The sequence below is a fragment of the Raphanus sativus genome, chromosome 4, assembly GCF_000801105.2.
Source record: "Raphanus sativus cultivar WK10039 chromosome 4, ASM80110v3, whole genome shotgun sequence".
Lineage (NCBI taxonomy): Eukaryota > Viridiplantae > Streptophyta > Magnoliopsida > Brassicales > Brassicaceae > Raphanus > Raphanus sativus.
The window spans coordinates 34,960,232-34,982,645 of NC_079514.1; the positions used below are offsets into that span (position 1 = coordinate 34,960,232).

The window sequence follows — 22,414 nt, forward strand, 5'->3', positions numbered from 1 at the left end:
TACCGATGAGACGCTGGGGTGGGAATGTGGGATCCCACTTTTATGTGGCCCATAATTTTTTATATATTAAAAGTATTACACCAAAAGTAAATGACAACAAATGAAACTAATGAACTTTAATATTTCTTTTAAAGTTGTTTCAGTTGATTATATGTTTTAACAAAATGTTGTTATAGCAATTTGATATTTATGTAAATATTTTATGTCAAAATTTATCATTTTGTTACTTTATAAATGAACACTTGCATCATTTGATTTGGACATATAATTTTTATTACAGTTTTCAACTGTTTTTAAGAAATGTTTGCTTATATTTTGCATATATTATTATTATTATTTTGTCGTCCTTACGTATATTATTATTAACTCACAATTTTTAGAATATTAAAATTTTACTTAGTATTATTGTATATTTTTAAAACTCGAAATTAGTTATTTATTTTTTAAAAATGTATTTGTGAAGAAAATAAATGGATATAATGTTGAGTTGAGAAAGAAACTAAAAACATATTATAAAATATAAATGTTAAATATATATTTAATTATGAGGTGGAAATAAAGCAAGATGACTTGGAAAAAAGAGTGTTGAATAAAAAGAACCAATGTACATAGTCTAACTGATAATCTTATATTATTATTTATGAAGTGATTTTGCTTATTTGTCATGTTCTCCATGATTTTAGCTAATTTTGCTTATTTATCATATTTTTATTAAGTTTAAGCTAAATTATCATTGATGTATTATTTGTTTTGAGCTGAGTCACTAAATCATTAATTTAAAATAATAGTTTTGATGAATATTCTATATAAATAAAAACGAATTTTATTTTATTAATATTAAATTTATATGTTATATTAGCTTTTCTTATTTGTCACATTTTATTAGGTTTTAGACTTTTAGATAGGTTATTAATTTATTATTAGTTTCTAACTATTCACTAATTTATTTTAATGATATAAAATTTATATGTTATATGCTATATTAAATCATTTATTACAAAATAATACTTTAGAATTATCAAAAAAAAAAGGATAATTCTTCTATTATATTCTTTTTTGTGCCTATCTGAAAACAATATTTTATTATAAAAGTTAAAAAAAAATTAAGATACAAAACAATTTATTATTAAATATTAGTCAACCAAAAAATATAAATATATTTTCTAAACTACCTCTAAGATATGAGTGTTTTAAAAAAAACTTAACACAATAATAAGTATATATTTTGATTAAAAGTATTTGACATATATAAATATTTTGATGTTTGATTTAACTATTTCAAAACATAAATAATAATTTATTATGCTGATTTTAGATTAATAAGCATAAACTAATAAGTATTTATAAGAAATTTATACCCGCATGTGCGGGCAAAACACCTAGTTGAATAATAATACATGACCCATCTAGTTTAGCCGTAAATGTATAACCCATCTAATTTAGTCGTAAATATATAATTTATATTTATTTCAAAAGTTAATTTGAGTAGAATTGATAAAATGATGACATAAATTGTATTGAATTTTTAAAATGATATTTATTTTGTAGCGAAAATTATTTTATTATTATATAACGACAATTAATAGTGGAGTATATGTTATGTAAGTATGTAACAAATTTTTTTTTTATAACGTCTGATTTTCATTAATAATTGGAGGAGTTAATGTAATCTTCATGAAGAAGATTAGTAATTATACATGGAACATAAGAATGAGAACAGAATAAGGCATGATTTGAAAGTCTTTGAGTTGCTAACTTATCAGCAACTTGATTTGCTTCTCGTCCAATCCATTGATATTGAATATCTTCAACTCTTCTCTCCCACCATTTGATCTCGCGTATCCAATTTATAGCAACAAATTTTCTATATTAGTAATTTATAAAGCTTCTCACGTTTTCATTAGTAATTTCCTTAATTCTTTATATTAGAAGCCCAATAAACCTTGAAATGATAAGTTCCCATCGGCCCATCATTAGTTGACTTATTCGGCTTGTTAAGATTAAATAAGTCGGTAGAATTTAATTAAAAAAATCAAAATATTAAATAATATAAATTTGTAAATTTCTGATCACGCCAAGTTTCGTCGGCATCTCTTCGCATCAAAGCCCTAATCTCCCTCCCAAATTCACTTTGCGATAGATTTGTTCAGAAATCAAGAGGAAACTCCAGATCATACGTTATTAGACTTGTACAAGGTAAACTTCTTATTCAGTTTCTTCGATCGAATTTCTTAGTTGGTTTATTGATTTCACGTTTTTTTTTTTAATCTGGAAATTGTATTTCTGTGCTATGTGGGAGAGATTGTTTTAAACTAATCTTGTTATGTTATTGTCACTTTTGTTAAATTGATTGAATCCATCACTAATTTGGAGAGTTTTTTTTTTCTTTTTCTTTGCAGAAAACTAACAATGAGATTCAGAAAAGGAAGCAGAGTTGAGGTTCTAAGCCTCAACGCGCCATCTTACGGCGCGTGGCGAACAGCCGAGATTCTCTCAGGCAACGGTCACACCTACAGCGTTCGATACTACTCGTTCGGTCTTGCGAAAGACGAGACATTGGAGGAGAGAGTTGCGAGGAAGATGATCAGGCCTTGTCCTCCGATAACTGATGTTTACAGATGGGAATCTGGGGAGCTAGTTGAGGTTCTCGATCACGTGTTCTGGAAACCCGCTACGGTCCTCAAGGAGTTGTCGGGACGATGCTATGCTGTTCGGTTACTTGGTGTCGCGGTGGAACTAACTGTTCATAAAGTTAACATCAGGGCGAGACAGGCTTGGGAAGATGAAAGATGGGTTATGATCGAAAAGGTAAAGTTTTTATTTTTACTTTTTTTTTTTAACTTTATGAAAGATTTGTAATGGTGCTAATGGAGTTTATAATCATTATCTGTCTTGCAGGTATCTTGTTCTGTGAAGTCCTCGACGTTGACTGGATCTGATGTGAACCAGAACCTAAAGCCTTACGAGAGGAGTGTTGTTTCTGTAAGACTGTTGAAGAGACCTTCACCCTGTGAGTCTGCTGAATCATGCACAGGGACTCCCAAGAAGATGAGATCGACGGAGGAAAGCAATGGTTACCGTCAAACGGTGAGGGTAAGATCAAAAAGGTTTAGTGATGATGAATGCTCGGTTGGTAGCTGTAGCCCTATTAGATATGATGATGAGTCGACTTCTTTTCTAGATGGTTCTTCTTCTAGCCAAGAAGCAGACTCTTGTAGTAGTGATGCAGAATCTTCAGAAGGATGCAGTGGTGGTGGAGAGGCGAGGAGGTCCTGTAGGCCTGAACTGTCCACGTACCGGAGTACACTGGGGAAGTTATTTGCTCAAGGCCCGCTTAACTGGGATCAGGAAGCATCACTAACGGATCTCCGGCTTTCTCTGAATATATCAACTGATGAACATTTGATGGAGATAAGAAACCTAACGTCTGCTGGTACAAGACAATAGTAAATTTTGTTAGTAATCAATATTCTTTTTGATCATTAACAATCTTATCTTCAGGTGCTTGCTGGCCATACTTCCCCTGCAAGCTGTTACGTATTTTTCTTTTCCAAGAGGGTTCTTATAGTGATCTGTGTAGACAGCAGAATGGAAGAATGTATGTATGGAAACTCCAGTCCTTATTGTAATGTTCTTCTTCTTATAGTCAGTTTAATTTTCTTTTGTTATAATTTTGGGATAGTGAACTATGAAAAGTTAAAGAGTATATATGCTCTGTGATGGGTCATGCTTTCGAGGATTGTGTTTTTTTTGGTGTTCTTTCATTGTTCATGCTTTAGATTCCTGTGGATAAGCCATTTTTTCATATTATTGTTGGTTGGATTATGGAACTTCCCTTAATTTTTTCAGGAACAGAGTAGCAATGCCGGGTGCTTGCAGATCCTGCTTGCTTCTAGAGATCTTAACTCTGATGCATTGGGTTTACCGAATCGTGCAAAACATGATGCCTCTTCTTCCTCAAATACATAAGTTAAATTGTGTTGTGTTTTTCTTTTCGGTCAATCATAACTGATTTGTTGCAGGTCTTGTTAGATCAACTCTGTTCACAGGCACTGGATATGTTCCGCAAGGAGTAAATTCACGGTCTGGTTGGATACGGTGATGAATCGGCACTTATACAGAAAGTTTTTCTTCATGATAACAAGTGCTATACCTGAGAGACTATTGAGTTTAGCCAAATACTTGCGACAATAGTCTTTTTAATCTTTCAGCAAGTGTGTTACGTAGGTGTGATTCTCATGATATCTCCTCTGAGCACACCCTGAATCCTGAGAGCTGCCCATTTTTGTTAGTTTGTGGCATGTGAACTTCAGTTCAAGACTAGGGGTGAATCATTTGTTAGAAAAAAAACAAAAATGAGATGGGCCTTTTACATTTATCTTTCATTGTGATGCTAAATATGTTATTCAAGGTCTCTTGAGCTTTATTGTGTGGCCTACAATGTAATGCTAACAACAAGACATTTTCTGTCTGACCATGTAATAGATTTACAAGCTTCAGGATATATTAAGCAAAAGAAAATGTACTTAACAAAATTGCTCACTATTAATACAGAGCCAGTCCTAGGTTTTACTATGCCAGACAAAAAAAAATTGGCCAACTATTCTTAAAAAAGTGGACTAGAAAAGTTTCGAACCAAGTTGTATTTTACTGTCATTGCAGTGGCAAAGGTACATTCGAGGGAAGGAGGTCAACTGACTGCTATGACTTTTTGGAAAACAAAATATTGCTTGAATGTCTACAAAAAAATGTTTAAGATTAGCTCATTAACCTCTCTAAATTTGTTTAAAATCAATTTGAACCTAAGATTTATTTAATCGATTATTGTTGTAAAACTTGTATTTCTTTTTATTATTGATGTACCAATAGGCATCTATATATACATGTTAAAAGGAAGAGATAAATGGAAAGATCCTATTTCCAATAGGAAATAGGAAATACATGGAAATAGTAATATCCTAATACAAATATATTAATACATAAATATGGTAAAGTCTAAGTCTTCATTTCTTCCTTATGCGTCTGGTCCGGTTCGCTATTGTCTGTCCGGTACGTCCGCCCGGTACTGTCCAGTACGGTTCGGTTATGTCCGTCCATCCAATGGTTTATAACACTCCCCCTTGGACGCCATAACCGTTTCAGAGTTCATAGTGTGCTTCATGTTGCCTCATTAAAACCTTACCAGGAAAACCCAGTGGGACAAAACCTTGGTGAAGGAAAAAGAGTACAACACACACTACTCCCCCTGATGAATGCATCACTGAAGATGTCCGTGTAAGGACTTGTAAATATTGATTCAGTGAGCTTGGAGTGTCTGTGTTTCTTTCTCTTAGAATTTCGCAGAAGAACACTTGGACATACTGTGTCTTATGTCGTCCAACTTATAATATGGTCGACCATTATGGTCCTTGACCAAAAACGTATGTCTCTTAGACTACTAACCACTTTACTTGGTCGGATCTCATCCATAAGTGTTTATGGATCGTCCTATAGTATGATCTGGTCGTTTATGGACAGTGAGATATTTCTCTTAAGTACTATCGAAAATGTACTGAACTGGTCGATCCATATTGTGTCATAGACCTTGTCTATACACGTCCATAATTTTCTCATGAGTGTCTTAGATCATGACTTGATCAGTGATCATTACTACAATGAGTTTTACATACTCATTAGACTTTGGTTGTATAACCAAGTACACTCATCGGACCTTATTCTTGGCAATCAATCTTTCTTGCCATATGTACTATCCATACTGATAGCTGATACCTCAAAAGTCATACCACATTTTGGGTTAACAAAATTAGTCATCTCTCATGGATGATTCGGCTGGAAAGAAGCCGGACATAGACTTTGATTTGGTATGGTCTTTGGCGTGAACCATAATGGTTCTCTTCGCTTTTTGCTGTGACCATCTTATATCTTACTTAGGGCGTGCTGATCTCATACACATACCCACGACTATGGTCTCTGCTATGAGTTATTGCAGTCCTTATATACATAGTCTTAAGAATTAATCTTGTTTATACACACACACAACCTTTGATGGATGTCTAAGATGTTGTTGGTGTGTTGCTATCAAGCCTTTGCCGTAGACCATTGGGTCATAGACCACGACCAATCACATGGTGATTGGTACTTCTCTCATACGGCTATATATGTATATGCAATCCCATGTCCTTAGTTCGTATGGACCTTTGCTAGGCGTGCCTATGGACTGCTACATGATAGCTGATCTTTTGAGATCTAGAAATAAACTGTATCAACCTCTCTTTAGGCTGGTTCCAAACACAAGGGATTTTGTACTTTTTATAAGTATGTATGGACTGAATTGGATTGTTCTTAGACAGATCCTTTACTTATACAGCTGCTTAATGATTCAGTCCATGAACAGCTTAGGAACAATGCTGTTATTGAGAATTTCTTTTCTCATCTTTGTGGTACCTTTATAATATTTGATCCAGTGATCCATATGCTTGCTTACTACGTTTTTATCTCTTACTTATGACCAGACCTTTGTCAATTTCGAATCTGAGTAGTAGCATCCACCACATCGGAGTATATCTCCTTATAAACTGTTTTTCGGTCTCTGTGAGTAACCTTGTGTAATCAGCTATGTTCAAATGCTGTAAATAGGTACATGCACGTCTTAGACCACGTGACCATGTCCTTATCTCACGGTTTACTTTCCTCACATGACCCATTCACTGGTTTTATCACTTGATGGCGTTTTATGGCCAATACGTCCATCTTTCTTTACTTTAAACCCCACGTCCATTTTATTCTTTGTGAGTACTCTCGTGGGTTTATGATCCTCGCATTATATCTTATACTCAAGTGCTACTTTCTTTTATGAGTTCTCTTATATGTAAATACATCAGTGGTGTTAACACTCTTATTTATGGTTCCATTGTGTTCCAGACATGTCCAAATCGATTTGAGATTTCATTATCTAGGACCTTTATTTCCTTGCAGTTTGGCGTCCCAAACTACATGGTCTGGTACCTTAGATGGTTAGCTGGCCAGCCTTATCTCCATGTCCGGACTGGTTCCCTTTTGAACTCGGATTTATATCATTCTGTGCACCTTTTCATTTCTTTCTATCCGAGGTTCCTTTATCTTATGGAACACTTTGGTCTATCTTGTATAGACTATGTAGCAACTTGATTGTGTCTCTTAGGACATCAAATTTCGTGGTGCATAAGCTGGTATGACATTTAGTCATTCTTTTCTTTCCTTTCGGGTCAATGTGTCTGGCATCTAGTTCTGCTAGCTTTTGCATTATTTGATCACATTCTTTGGACGTCTTAGATTATATTTCTAGTCCGAGGATCTTGCCAAGACAATGATGGTTAATACCAATCTCTTACTCTTTATCCAGCTTATAGCTTTCTCACTTTTGATGTTGGACAGTCAGATTACTCATGCAATTCGTGAACCTGGCCATTTAATCTTATCACCCATATTTGGCTCAAGGTTTCATATAAATTTGTGGGAGAAAGTCATACTCCTATCCAACATATATTCCCAATTCTTATCTCAGTTTCTATCTTAGAAAGCACATATGAATGTGGTGGTTAAATCTTTTTAAGATTTCATATGTCTGGTCGTGACCCGTATTCAATCTGAGATGGGAATATCTATGCTCACTTATATGGACTGATGCATATTGTCTTTACACATGTATATCAGTGTGTTCCCAAGCATTAGGTCGTGGCCTTTGTATTATAGGAAATCGGCCAAATGATTGTCCATGGTTCTGTTCTCGACCCGGTCTGTTTCATCGTCCGTGGTACGATCGTATGAACTTTGTTGACCGTGTCCACGTCCTGTCCATCCATCCCGGTCTCGACCGGATGGTTTATCATGATGGACGTGGCTTGTCTTTGTATTAATTTACCATGGTCATAGACTATGTCCCACGGATCATGTTCATGTTTTTATAGTATGGTCATGTACCACACGGGTGTGTATTCTCCCCCTCATGAACATGCTATAAACCATTATGCCATTTCATGATACTTGGGACAGTTAAGCCTCATGAGCTTCCCTTGTGTACATGTTTCACAACGTGAGATTCTATGGGATAAGTCTTTTGTGCCTTTCAATTATTTGCATCAAGTTTGGATCGATCCGGATGGCTAGTCCGGTCATGCCATTAAGTGTAATTTCGTATGTTTAACCAACTGGTTACCATGGCTCTTTTGCCTCTCATCATACTGATCTTAGCATAGTATTAATCAGTAGAGTATATAGGTATAGTCTTGACCACTTTCTTATAAGGCCTTAGGCGATTTTTCTTTCAAAATCTGTAGGAACCTTTTGTTCTCTTTTGCCCATTGTTTCTATATGGAAACCATTTTTGTTAGTACTCAATGGGCCACGAAATTGGGTGTATATAATGCCCTTCAGGCAATGCCTTGGCTGTGGTCTAACTATCCTTCTAGAACAAGATTTATTGGGAGAATTTTATTTTTATTTTTCGTGGATATTTTTATGCTTTGTAATTCTAAGATAAATAAAAATCATTCAATAAATAAAATTCCAATAAAGTTTTCATAAAAACACCAAATCATATAACATAATAAGATTTAAAGTAAATCAAACAAACAAAGCAAAATTTCAGGATGTCAAATGGCCTTTTAGCCTATGGTCAAGCCGCCGGCCACTCCAACTGTCACTTTGGATGTGGCTTCCTCGGATTTATTATCTCTTTCATCACAATCTGCTTCATAACCACTCATCTCATTTTTTATTTGATTCATCCACTCTCTTTGTAATAAGTATGAGAACAGATCATTGTATGTGGTGAAACATTTCTCTCTATGATGTAAAAATAGATCTCTTGGATCTGCTGTAGAGAATGTTTTTTCAAGTAATTCCTCATCTGTTAACTTTTCACCACATAATATCAGGTTATGAGCTATTTCGGACAGGGTATAATTATATTCTTCCACGGACCCATAGTCCCGGAATCTGAGGCTCATCCACTCATGCCTTATCTTTGGTAATAACACCTTAGTGTATCTGGACATTAATTCTGTCCAGAGGCATCGGGGGCTCTCTATATCTCAGTACTCATTTCTCAGTTCCTCAATGAGATGATGGCTCATTACTGTTAATGCCATTTCGTTCTTGGTTCCATGATCATCCTTGATGATACATTTCCCAAGACCCTCTGTCCATAGTATATATGAGATATTCATTGCCCATCCTAGATAATTTTCTCCAGAAATTTCTAGGGTATCATAATCCAAGGTTGACATCTGAATCATATCAATCAATCAATCAATCAATTTTTAGAATTCATGCATTCAAATAATCAATCAAACATGAAAATACTTTTAGAAATTTTATCACTCAATATATCAATGGTTCACACCAACCAAAACAAAAATTTCTAACAAGTATTAATCAATCAACATGAAATATCCCTTTAAGCAATCAATGATCAATGGTGAGCATTCTAGCAATATTCCTATTTCAAATTCAGTATGGAATATGCAATTTAACATAAGCTGAAAACTTTTCAGAAAAGTAAATTTTTATAAAAGGAAACTTTTTATTTTTTTCAGAAAAAGGAAACTTTCTATTTTTTTTCAGAAAAAAAAATTTTCTATTTTTTTCAGAAAATGAAATTTTCCATTTTATCAGAAAGGAAATTTCAACAAATCAATCAATCAAGCAATCAAGAAAATAATTCAGATTTCAGTTTATAGAATTTATAGTTTGTGAAATCGACCAAGATGGGTTTAAGGAGTGATCGATTTCTATTGGCTCCGATTGATCATTCAGATCATAAGGTTTTCGAGATCCAAGAACACTTAGTGTTTTGGTTTTAATTGATTTAATCAATCTCTTATTGAATAAGGAATATTTGTGCTCCTAACAACCTAATGACCGTTTGATCTAGCAACTTAACGGGAGAACTAAACCAAATCCTAATTCCTCAAATTTATTTAGGGATTCAATTGTCCTAGGTTTTTAGGTTCATCAAATTTTAATGTTCAATCCTTTAGCAAACAACCAAATTCGTTTTGATATGGTTCCAAAGGGTGTGTCAGATTTTATTTACCTTTATATTGGAGAAAATCTGAAACTGGACCATCTAAAGAGAAGAGAGAAAACCGCGAACGGCTTGAACGTCTATCGCGAGCAAGGAACGGGCTGATCGGATCGTCCGGAACCTCTACCGGCTGTTGGATGAGCTGTCGGATCGTCTGGTGGCTTATCGGGTGCTGATCAATTCGTCGGATGGTCAGTATGTGTGCTGGTCGGATGAGAATGGAAAGACAGCTAGGGTTTCCTTTAGTAAAAAGGAAATTATCAATGCGGATTGAAACGGAGGTGGAGAACGCGTCTGACGTCGGATTGAGACGAGGTTTGCGGCGCTGGATTCTTCTCGTCGAGAGCTTCAATTTGATATATGGAACGTTGGCTAAATCCTTATGGTTTGAGAGATACGTCGATTTGAAGTTGCGTCCGAATTAGGGTTTTGAATCAAGTTGACGGCGCTTCTTGTAATAGCTCGTGAGAACGCGTCCGGTATCGGATTGCGATGAGGTCGACGGCGTTGGATTCGTCTCGTCGAGATCTTGAATTTGATAGGTGGCGCGTCGTCTGGATCCGTCGGGTTGAGGAGATACGGTGTTTTGAAGTTTCGTCTGATTTCTAGGGTTTATGGTGGTTGCTGGGAAAAAGGGTTTCGAAATTTACTCAGGGTTTTCTCAGAGCTCTCGTGCTGATAACGTGTTGTAAAACTTGTATTTCTTTTTATTATTGATGTGCCAATAGGCATCTATATATACATGTTAAAAGGAAGAGATAAATGGAAAGATCCTATTTCCAATAGGAAATAGGAAATACATGGAAATAGTAATATCCTAATACAAATATATTAATACATAAATATGGTAAAGTCTAAGTCTTCATTTCTTCCTTATGCGTCTGGTCCGGTTCGCTATTGTCTGTCCGGTACGTCCGCCCGGTACTGTCCAGTACGGTTCGGTTATGTCCGTCCATCCAATGGTTTATAACAATTATCTTTTTCTTTTCATTCTTCAATGTATATGTTTCATAATCATTTAATATTTATGAACAGTTCTCTTCTTTTTTGGACAACTATTGAACAATTCTCTTAAATGAGTAGCTCCAGCCTCCAAGGTAAGAACCCACCTAGGTTTCTTAAATAATGAAAGTATTAATTTCTTAAAAAAACATAATTTCTTAATTAAATTTAATTTTGTTTCTAAAATTTTCACCAGTACAAAAATGACAATTGGGAATTTTGAATTTTGTTTCAATAGGATTCTTTAAATCTTGAAGTTTAGATACTTTTGTTGTTCTGTCTTTTCTGATTAATGCTTTTAAATATAGTTTTTATTCTTACATAAGCATATAAATGTTTAAAATTATATAATGTTCTAAGAACTATAATAATAATTTTAATATCTAATAATTATATAAATTTATTTATAACTAATCATAAATTGATACTAACCATGGTAAATACTAAATATTATGGTAGCTCCGCCATATGCATTTTAAGTATAAAGTTTTTTCGTAGTTTGTTAAAAGTCCACAAGAAATATAATAATTAATTATCTCGTCCAACCGAAAAACCTATATTCTAATTTCGCGGTATAAATAGAGCACTACTACTAACGGAAAAAGAAAAGAAAAAGAAGATAAAAGTAGTATTGCTAACTGAGTCAACTGACTCTATTTGACGTCTTTCTCTCGCCGCCTCTGACGCCTCCGACGAGAGAGCCACCGCGAAAGATTCAACAAACCAATGTCGCAGTCGCAGTTTTCCTCGCTCCCTGAGGACATAGCGTGGCAAATCCTAGCCCGTGTGCCGAAACGCAAATACCCACTCCTCGCTTGCGTCTCCAAGAACTTCACTTATCTTGTTCGCTCGCCGGAGATTCACAAGATTCGCTCTCTCCTCCGCAAAGATTCCCTCTACCTCTGCTTCATGGACAAAACCAACCGTCCCCAGACCCCACACTGGTTCACTCTGCGCAGAAGAACCGAGAATAACGATGATCAGTTCGTCTCCGCCGATCTTGGGTTTCCTGATCACGACGAGTCCAACTTCTCGCTCATCGCATATGGTCCGGAGATTTTCTTTATAGGCGGAGTACACGTTCACTCGTCAAGCTTGTGGGTCTTCGACTCTCGCTCCGAAGAGTTTCGCCAAGGACCGAGCATGAACGTGACCCGAGTGTACAAGAGCGTGGGGTTAGTCGGGAGCAAGATATGCGTGGTGGGAGGCAACATGGCCGGTGACATTCAAGCCGAGTCGTTTGACCTAAGGACGCAGACGGCTTGGGAGCCAGCGCCGGATCCCGAGGAAGATATGTCGTGGCTCTCGGCAGCCGCGGTGTCGTTAGACAGGAAGGTTTGCGCGTTAATGCTCGTTGGAGCCTACACTCTTTGCTACGACCCTAGGGATGGTTCTTGCACGTCTTTTAAAATAAAAATCGCTGAGTGGTGGAAAACAGGTGCATGCGTGATCGACAATGTGCTCTACATTTACTACTCTCGGTTCGGGTTGATGTGGTACGACTCTAAGAGGACGCGGTGGAGAGTGGTAACTGGTTTGGATGATCTCAAAAGGATTCGATCCGTTGGGATGGCGGAGTACTATGGAAAGTTGGCGCTTTTGTGGAAAGAGCATGATGGTGGTGCAACGAAGGAGATTTGGTGTAGGATGATTGCTTTGGATAGGAGTGGAGATGGGATCAGTGGGACTGCAGAAGAATCGTCTCAGCTTCTGGGGAGTGTCCCTCGTTGCTTTAGATTGCACCGTGTTCTATCTGTTTCAGACTAGAGAGGATATAGACTGAGCTAATTATTTTGATGGGACTATAATCTATATGCTCTGTTTCTTTGTTTTTCCTACATCTTTCCAGAGACTTAAACAAGATTGTTCTGTGTTTGCTAATGAGAACGAAGCCTTAAACGAGTTACGAATGCATGGTCTGATATCTTCTTAGTTAACTTGTATGTCAAGTTTATCTAAACATGCAGTTGTTTAGAGAAACCAAAAGCCGAGAATATTAAGGTTTGTTGATTGAGTTTTGTTTTGTTTTCGTGGACAGTTTCAAGGTATCTTCGATATTTTTGGATTTTTTTAATACAAAATACCCGAATGACACATAACTTTTGATTCAATCGTTAAACCGATCTCAAAACGATTGTATTTGAAAACAATTTTTAAGCCTTTTTACAAAAAAAAACAATTGTATTTGAAAATTAACTCAATTTTATATCTCGTGAAATATTAGCTATATATCCATCGGTGATAAATCTTTCCCTCCACTGTTGAACTTTTGACGTATATGCATTCTACATAAGTATATAAATATTTTAAAATTTTATAATGTTCTAAAAAATATAGTATCGAGATGTATCAATAACCAATTATTTTAATATCTAATAATTATATAAATTTATTTATATTTAATCATAAATTGATATTAACCTTGGTAAATATTATGGCTAGCTCTGCCACTTGTGCAAGTTTTTTCGCAGTTTGTCAAAAATTATACAAGAAAATATATATAATAATTAATTACCTCCATAATTTAACGGACAACTGAAAACACCTATAATCTAATTTCGTCGTATAAATAAAGAGTAGTACGCACGGAAACGAAAGAAAAGATAAAAGAATATTGCTAACTGACTATATTTGACGTCTTTCTCTCGCCGCCTCTGACGCCTCCGAGAAGAGAGAGCCACCGCGAAAGATCAACAAAACCAATGTCGCAGTCACAGTTCTCCTCGCTGCCTGAGGACATCACGTGGCAAGTGTTAGCCCGCGTGCCGAAATGCAAATACCCACTCCTCGCTTGCGCCTCCAAGAACTTGGCTCTTCGTGTTCGCTCCCGGGAGATTCACAAGATCCGCTCTCTCCTCGACAAAGACTCGCTCTACCTCTGCTTCATGAACAAACAAGATCTCGCTCAAGACCGGCGTTGGTTCACTCTCCGCAGCAGAAGAACTCCGAGCGAGGAGAACCAGTTCGTCTCCATCAACGTCGTGCTTCCTGGTCATCACAACCTCAGGCCCTCGATCGTCTCCCACGGTCCGGAGATCTTCTTTATCTGCAAACCGCTCTTTATAACGTCGCCGTCAAGCTTTTTGATCTTTGATTCCCGATCCGGCGTGCTTCGGCAAGGTCCCAGCATGCACGTGAACCGAACGTACAAGACCGTGGGGGTAGTCGGACGTAAGATCTACGTAGTGGGAGGAGTGAGATCTGACGAGAACGTCGCCGAGTCGTTTGACCTGAGGACGCAGACGGCTTGGGAGACAGCGCCGATTCCCGGGGAAAGAATGTCGTGGCTCACGACCGCCGCGGTGTCACTAGACAGGAAGGTTTGTGCGTTGATGCTCGGTGGAGACTACGCTGTTTGCTACGATACCAAGGATGGTTCTTGCGAGAGTTTCGATTTGCCTGAGGATAGGTGGTGGAAAGCTGGTGCTTGTGTGATGGACAATGTGCTCTACGTTTACTACGCTAGGTTCGGGTTGATGTGGTACGACACTGAGCTGATGCTGTGGAGGGTGGTGAGTGGTTTGGATGATCTCAAAAAGGTTCGGTCCGTTGGTATGGCGGAGTACTATGGAAAGTTGGCGCTTCTGTGGAAAGAGCATGATGGTTTTAGTGCTGACAAGAAGGAGATTTGGTGTAGAATGATTGCTTTGGGTAGGTGTGAAGAAGGGGTCAGTGGGGCTGCAGAGTCGGCTAAGCTTCTGGGGTGTGTCCCTCGTGGCTCCAGATTGGACCACTGTCTATCAGTTTCAGACTAAAGAGGATAGATTGGGATAGATTGAGCTAATTATTTTGATGTTGTGGGCTATGCTATTCTGTTTTCTAATACTTTTGCCATCTTTGTACAAAAGCATGTGGTTCTTGCACAGGCCTGGGAACCAGATAATGAATACGTTTGAATAGCAATGAGTTTTTACAGCCAGTTTGTTGATTGTTTATAGATTCTCTTAGGTATTTTCAGCAGCAGTAGCATATCCAGGATATGGTAAACGTGAGATGATTGACTGATGATCGTAATGATTATTTGTGCAGTCAAGAGTCGAGACGTGTGGGTGATGGCTATTGGCTAGTATGATCTACAGTCAAATTTTGGTCACATTATATATAGTATGATACAACTTAAATTTTGAGATATAATCAAAGCATAACTATTTTCATTTGTGTATTTCTTTCCATTTGAATTTGTAATTCTTTTCAACAACTATGTAAATTAGTCTTATATTTTTAAGTTTATCACTTTTTCATCATTATTGTGTTTATAATAAATGATTTTCACCACAAATAATTTAGTGGGCAAATCCTAATCTGATAGCTAAGAAGATTTTATAATAAGATTAGGCAATCTTGCGGTATAGTTTCTTCATTCTGAAATATACTTTCAGAATTTTTCTTCTAGCAATGACTATTTAATATTCATAACTTGTTTTACAATTTATTATAAATAAATTATGAATTCTATTTTAGTGAATTAATAAAAGCTTTACAACATGTCTGGGGATCAAATTCTTCGAGAATAGACTTTCTTGTAGACTATAGAACAAAAAGTTAGTTTTTAATTTTTTCTCGTTATAAACAAACATTTATTTAAAAGAAAAAGGCCAACAGGAAAAAAAAAGGTTTATTTGACATAGGCCCCAAAAGAAACATGCGGCAGATAATGTCCAGCCCGCTTTCAAACCCAAAACCGGTTAAGTTGTTCTGGATACTAAAAGTGAAAGACAACGGCCGTCGAGTCGAGAGGAAACACAAAGATCACCCCAGAAAAAACGATGTCGTTTTGGTCTATCGTTCTTCCTCCATCTTCTCCTTGTCTGTCTGCTAACCTCGTCAAGCCTCTCACTGGCGATCGTTACCTCGTTCGAGCTTCTTCTTCCGATGTTCCCGATTTCCTCTCTGCGGATTGGTACAACTACTCATCCTTAAATTGTTTCTTTTTTTTCTTTCAAATTTCATTAATCGGGAATATCCTTTTTGACTATATTATATGTTTTTACAGGCTGGAGAGTCGTAGGAAACGTCCTTTTGGCCCCAGACTTGATGTAATGATACTTTTATCAAATCTTGATTTGTCTCTCTCTCTCTTTTACAGTGTTGTATTGATTCCACTTCTTAGATTGTTTTGTAATAGTTTAGTGCGGAAGATGCTGTTCAACACCAGCTTGATGCATTAAAGTATAACGACCATCCTCGTTATGATTACGGCATCGAGGTCATGTATCGGGTAAAATAAAAAAAACCATCCTTGATGATGCTTTTCTCAATTATTATTTTATTACAGCTTTTGATGATCTTTTGTCGGGAAAAAAAAACAGTTTGCTGGATTCGACCCGTTTGAGAGATCCACCTATTTTGGTCCTTTCTTTGATCTAGGACAGGTGGTTTACTTACTTTCAAGTTTCAACACTTCGATGGGTCATATGATCGTTCTTTGGCTTACTACTAGCTTATTTGGGTTGTTGAAATGCAGTTTGAAAGGTTTCGGCGTATTTTTCACCACTCGTCTTACCGTGTGCTGCTTGGTCACAAGGATAGAAAGATCTTAAGCAGTTTGCTCGTTGAAGAGGTATGCATCACTTCTCTATCTTTGAACATGTTACATGAATCATGGATTAACTTTTTTGATGAACTGGTATATACAGAACCGTTTCAAGCAGAGGATTTGGATTCAAGGAACTCGGCCTGAGGAAGAAGAGATATTTGAATTTACAATGTTCCAGGTTGATTCCTTTGTGAATTTTTGTATGTTTGGAATGGTTAAATATTACTATGTGAATTTGTGATCTGATTGTATTTGAATTTGAATTGTGTGTTAATGGCAGCGGATAGGCGGTTCATGGGATGGTTATTGGTTGACAGAGAGCTTGCTTCATGATGGAGATGTCTTTTCAGGAGGGATGGCTTACTGATTCAATTGGCCTTGAGCTTCATTTCCTTTTCAGGTTATCCATATTTCTTCGGTCAGATCGTATTCATATACGTAAATATTGGGACACACAACTCTGTAAACTTATGTTAATATTATACGCAATTAGTAGTAACATATGTTTTTATCTAAGAAAGCTGTGTTGTTAAACAAAACGAATATAGTAGCTTCTTATAGTCGTAAGTTTAGCATACGGTTATCTGTATAATACTTGCGTTTTATCATTTCCTACTTTTTTTTTTATCATTTCCTACTTCCTAAGCAAATTATGGAAATAGCATCTCACTTTTGCACAAACCATTCTCTTTAGTTGGTCATCACTACTTTCAGTATATATTTAATTATATTTTTATAATTTTTACTTGTAAAACAATTCTTCAAAATTTTATGCAGTTTTGTCAAAAAATTGTTAACTTCAATGTCAATACCATTAGTTTCCTTTTTAATATCTACAAATTTTAGAAATATTATTTAGTTGTACATTTTGATATTTATATACCTAACAAAATTTTCTCTTACTTTATAGAATTTGACTACATATATTTAACTAAAATAAATAAATAAATATTTCCAAGATTATAATTTTAAATAAATACATATATATTATTAAATAAAAATCTAAAAACTTATTTATTTTATCTTTATTTTTACAAATAAATAAATTAAAATATAAATTATAAAAATAAATAAAATCTAAAAATTAACAAAACAAATTTAATCGATAAGTTACACTGGTAAATATCAATTTATTAATTTACTTAATAAATCGATAAACTAAAAATAAAATTTCAATCAATTATCAACGCAAAATTTCTCTGATTAGTATTGTTTTAGTTTTATATTTGTAAGGCATAATTCCAAATAATTTGTATATATATACCAATTTTCAGAAACATATATAAAAATTAGTATTTATTATATATTTAAAATCTTGACAATTTTTTTTGTAAATAAAATTTACTTTAGTGATTGATATATAAGTTATTAGTTATTGCCATATTTAAAAAGTCTTTCCACAAATATGAATATTTTATAAATGAAATTATACATCTATACTATTAAAGTACAAGCACATTCGGATTTTTACTCTGTTTACCCCTATTAAAGAGGCTTTCTTTTGTATTCATTAATGACGTTTTGGACATTCTGCATTGGTTTCTTTTTAATTGTTTTTGGTTTGTCCTTAACCACCGGTTTCCTAATTCAATATTGGTATGTGATTATTCCGTGTTTGATACTGCATCATTTTAATATTTTTCCAACCGGACATGTTTGAAACTGCATCGTTTTTTCTCAAACTATTTAATGGTTTGGTTTTAAACCGCTTTTTCCTAAATATAATCCCAACTATCTAACAAAAATTATTTATAAAAAATAAAAATTGTTTATTGGTTCAACTAGTGGTTCAACCGGTAACTGGATTTCGATTTTAGTAGTTTTTATTGGATTTTTAAATTTTGTTTTTTTTCAAACCCGAACTGAATTTATCTTTGATCAACCGGTAATCCGTTCAACCGCAGGTCTCAGTCGAATTTCAAAACACCGATCAAAACTATAAAACTGTTATATTGATTTATATTTAAAATATCTAATTCAAAATTAAAAACCTAAAAATACATGTATAATATAGTTTTACCGAACATAAATCTGGATATAAAATACATATATGAGACGGATTATATAAATACATATACAAGACGGATTATATAAATGTGATTATATAAAATTTTCACCAAACATAAACCCGCGCTTTGAAAGCGCGGGTCAAAATCTAGTTTCTATTATTAAAAGAGAAGTACACTTATAAAATGCCTCTGAGTTTTCAGTATTATTTACAATGATATGCCACTGAGCATTTAATTAATCTTCCTATATTAATGCTTGTCTTTTTCAGTTATTTAATGTATGTTTCCTAAATACTTTTTGTCTTTTTCTGTTTAATTAATGAATTTCTAAAATCAAATTCTATTTAATGTGTGTTACCTTTTATGATTTTTTGTCTTTTCTGTTAATTTAATATATTCCCAAAATCGAATTCGAAATAAAAAAAAGTTTGGCAACAATAATTATAAACATAACTTATATTATTCATTATTTTTTCCTATTTTTATATATGTGTGTGTTTGCAAATAATTAATTAATAAATATAGCTTTAAATGTTTAATGAACAATATTATTTATAAATATGTAATTATATATTTATTATTTATTAGTAATAACTAAAAATAAAAGTCACATTAACTAATTAAATATTTCAAAAAAATCTATACTTTTTGAAAATTTTGCTAACATGATTTAAATATTTTCACAGTGCATACACCTTCTCTATTTTGAAAAATATTGATACAACTATACAAACTGAATATTCTATGGAATAAATTGTCTATACTATTTTTATTTTCTTACAAATGTTATAACTAATGCATCAATTTTTAATATCATTCTAACTCATATTTGTATATGTTTTCTACTTTTGGTTCCGAAATTATATTTTTAGATATTTTATACATAAATCTAATTATACAAATGTTTAATTCGTTTACATGATCTAATTATACAAATGTTTGATTTGTTTATATGATGTCCAATAAATATCAGTCATGTAATTTACTGTAGAACGCAAAAAGTTTTTCGATGTAATTAAGTATATTGTTATTTTTAAATATGTTATATTAGTACATATATTGCAAACCATATATAGTATATAGTATAAACAAAAAAATGAAAATTGACATCTGCTCGGTTGAGCGGGTCAAGATCTAGTGACATTTATTTTGAATCACATACATGCCATATTTAAATAAATTAACAAAGACAGTAGTAGTGAATTTACATGTGCCCAAATTATTAGTGGTCTGTGTGTTAAGACTGAAACCTGAATCCGTTGTTTTATAACATTATCAAAGGTTTAAAGACGCTTTTGTTGTGCCAAAGTGTCGATATGACCAATTATTTTCGTATTTACGATAAAAACACAAAAACAGAGCTCATTATAGCTCTTCACTGCACCAGCCGGGAATCGAACCCGGGTCTGTACCGTGGCAGGGTACTATTCTACCACTAGACCACTGGTGCTTTTGATGATCACACAACTAAGTATATTTACCAAACGAAGTAAAATTTCAACAAGCAAGATTGGTCTATCTTTCAACTTCAAACCACATCATTTGGAACTATGATAAAATGTTAAGGAACTTTTATATATACATACACAAGGGACAATTAAGAATGATATTTAACATTACCTTCAAACATAAAAGAAAACTAAAAATTTATTATTCCCCACATTTTTTGGGAAGTCCAGAGAAAACTTTTATCAAACTCTTTATCTTCCTTCAACATGATTAAAAGATACTAAAAAGACAACTTTGAAACCAAAAACTTCACTGTCGTTGTTCACCCTAATGTGGTGTGCTTGATGTTGAAGTTTCCTGAGGTCTTGAGCTATATACATCATGTAAATGGAGATCAATCCCACCTTCAGTGTCATCATCCATAAATGTAGTTCTTGACGGCTTTCTTTTTGCATTCTCTTCCTAATCCAAATCTTCTTCTTCTTTTTCTTCTTGATGTTTCTTAAATTTTTATATTTGTAGTTGGTGCACGAAAACATCTAATTATCAAATAACTTGTAAATATTTAAAATTTAGACAAATACTTAATCAAATCAATTACAAATACAAACTAAAAAAGTTTAATACTTGTACAAGATAAATCAAATAGCGGATAGAGCAAAAACATCAAATACCCAACTTGTGCCCAAGTATAATTCTCTGTTCTTAAAATATTGATATCAAATATTGTAATTTCTAATTATTTTATTATTATATAAATAACTATCACACTATATGCAGTTAAAATTTCTTGGAAATAGCATCTCACATCTGCACAAACTATTCTTTCTTAAAATTCTGGTATGAAATATTGTAGTTTTAATTTTATTTTATTATTATATAAACAATTCACTCAGTTAGATATTACAGTTCTACTTAGCCTACAACAAGAGGCTGACTTGGGCCGTCTTGCGTCCGTCCTCCTTGGGCAAAAGGATCAGTTGTACCTAACAAAGATTGTGAAATCCAGATAAAATTTGGACTAACGTAGACTTGGGCTTTATTTCTGGACCGAATTGGTCCAAATCGTATGAGTAGGAAGTACTTGTAGTTTTTCTTCTGTACTACATGCATGTACTGCTTTCCCAAATCACACATCCAACAGAGTACTACTCCAACACACAACACTGAACACTTCCAAACATATGGTAGGAAATAAAATTATACAAAAAGGACAGTACAAAAAGAGACAAAATCTTTTAAGGGCCCGACGAAAACTAATCCAGCAAATAGATATACGTACGAACTAATCGACTATTTGAACATCTATATTCACTAGATTAATTTTTTTTTCTGTTTATTTAAGATTATTATATTAAACACACATTTTATTAAATTAAATTTTATAAACCCAAAAACTAAAATTTGGTCAAGAATATGCAAATAAGACTTTTATTTATTGACGAAAGTTTACGTGTGTATTACAGTTTGTATCTAACTAACTTCTACACGTGCCTAACATCTTTTCGTACACGTAATAAACTTTCCAATTTACATGGAGAAACAAGCGGCCTTACTGACGCGTGTCACCACCGCACCGACCGGCGGCGCGTCACGCTTACCAAGTCCGGCTAACTCCAAACGCCGATGACTCGACGGACGAGGAAGATTCTCCGGTACGATTGTCTCGAGTGAGTTCTGAAGCCAAGGCGGACAAGCCCTCTTGTCACTCCACCTCCGGGGCGCCGTCTCTTTGATCACCGTCGGTTTTACAACTGCCGCTTCCACCAACGGCACGTTAGTGATCTGAACAGCGCCGATCACAACAGTCGCTGCCAAGGCCATGGGAAGGGAACACTTGTTCTTCCGTGGCTCGGTTTCATCCTCTGTTCTCCTCCTAAACTCGTGTGATAATTAATTGGTAAATCAAAGAATGAAAAAATGAGCTTTAAATTTTAATTTTGTTGAATTAAAAGAGATACCGAGAGATCCGTGACGTTGTCTTAAGTCGTTGAGAAGATGATTGCGCGGAGTTAGAATCTAGGAGAGGAAGATTCAGACAGCAGCTTATTCTCCCTGCCATTGTTTTTCCCCTGTTTTTCGGTTTCCCCTTTCGAGTTCGCCAAATGCCCCCTCTTCCTCGTATATTATATAAATTTAGTAGAGAGTTCTGAAATAAAAATCCTCTCTTAACTCTATATATAATCAATGAGCTAGTTCTTTTTTTTTGTCAACGTATTCTAGTTCTTTTATTTTTAATAAAACCCATCAATGGGACAAAAACATTTCAATTACAATTTTGATATTGAAAACTCTTCCACCGTCTACAATACAACATAAAGTTATGCGTTTTAAATTATCAAACTACATAAT

At 34.6% G+C, this 22,414-nt stretch overlaps 5 protein-coding genes and 1 non-coding gene across 9 annotated transcripts; 4 read left to right on the forward strand and 2 right to left on the reverse strand.

Moving 5' to 3' along the window:
• The first annotated feature begins 2,037 nt into the window (after positions 1–2,037).
• Positions 2,038–4,426, forward strand: LOC108855611 (uncharacterized). Of its 3 annotated transcripts, none has more exons than XR_001950096.2 (5): positions 2,038–2,196; positions 2,400–2,808; positions 2,899–3,093; positions 3,182–3,433; positions 3,502–3,598. XR_001950096.2 is itself a non-coding variant. In XM_018629470.2 (5 exons), the coding sequence occupies exons 2-5, from the start codon at positions 2,410–2,412 to the stop codon at positions 4,010–4,012; spliced, it is 1,221 nt and encodes a 406-aa protein (XP_018484972.2). In that variant the 5' UTR covers positions 2,038–2,196; positions 2,400–2,409; the 3' UTR covers positions 4,013–4,426. The 3 variants fall into 3 exon arrangements, 2 of the variants coding, with proteins under 2 accessions (XP_018484972.2, XP_018484973.2); XM_018629470.2 differs by adding an exon at positions 3,850–4,426 and having other exon boundaries at positions 2,899–3,433; positions 3,502–3,625; XM_018629471.2 differs by adding an exon at positions 3,850–4,426 and having other exon boundaries at positions 2,899–3,433.
• Positions 4,427–11,682: 7,256 nt separating this feature from the next.
• Positions 11,683–12,972, forward strand: LOC108852779 (F-box/kelch-repeat protein At2g44700). Its single transcript, XM_018626262.2, has one exon. The coding sequence runs from the start codon at positions 11,795–11,797 to the stop codon at positions 12,833–12,835; it is 1,041 nt and encodes a 346-aa protein (XP_018481764.2). The 5' UTR covers positions 11,683–11,794; the 3' UTR covers positions 12,836–12,972.
• A 644-nt stretch (positions 12,973–13,616) lies between these two features.
• LOC108852809 (F-box/kelch-repeat protein At2g44700-like) lies at positions 13,617–14,955 on the forward strand. The gene has a single exon (XM_018626294.2). The coding sequence runs from the start codon at positions 13,771–13,773 to the stop codon at positions 14,821–14,823; it is 1,053 nt and encodes a 350-aa protein (XP_018481796.2). The 5' UTR covers positions 13,617–13,770; the 3' UTR covers positions 14,824–14,955.
• Positions 14,956–15,780: 825 nt separating this feature from the next.
• Positions 15,781–17,164, forward strand: LOC108851769 (uncharacterized). Of its 2 annotated transcripts, none has more exons than XM_018625234.2 (7): positions 15,781–15,968; positions 16,062–16,104; positions 16,194–16,286; positions 16,378–16,440; positions 16,533–16,628; positions 16,705–16,782; positions 16,885–17,164. In XM_018625234.2, exons 1-7 carry the CDS (start codon positions 15,835–15,837, stop codon positions 16,969–16,971), a joined length of 594 nt encoding a protein of 197 aa, XP_018480736.1. In that variant the 5' UTR covers positions 15,781–15,834; the 3' UTR covers positions 16,972–17,164. The 2 variants fall into 2 exon arrangements, with proteins under 2 accessions (XP_018480736.1, XP_056865749.1); XM_057009769.1 differs by having other exon boundaries at positions 15,804–15,968; positions 16,199–16,286.
• A 2,828-nt stretch (positions 17,165–19,992) lies between these two features.
• On the reverse strand, positions 19,993–20,063 carry TRNAG-GCC (transfer RNA glycine (anticodon GCC)). The gene has a single exon. It is a non-coding gene; the product is annotated as a tRNA-Gly (tRNA).
• A 1,416-nt stretch (positions 20,064–21,479) lies between these two features.
• Positions 21,480–22,206, reverse strand: LOC108852340 (protein CHLOROPLAST VESICULATION). The gene is made up of 2 exons (XM_018625835.2): positions 22,024–22,206; positions 21,480–21,938 (listed from the first exon to the last, which is right to left on the reverse strand). The coding sequence occupies exons 1-2, from the start codon at positions 22,122–22,124 to the stop codon at positions 21,593–21,595; spliced, it is 447 nt and encodes a 148-aa protein (XP_018481337.1). The 5' UTR covers positions 22,125–22,206; the 3' UTR covers positions 21,480–21,592.
• Between the last annotated feature and the right edge of the window lie 208 nt (positions 22,207–22,414).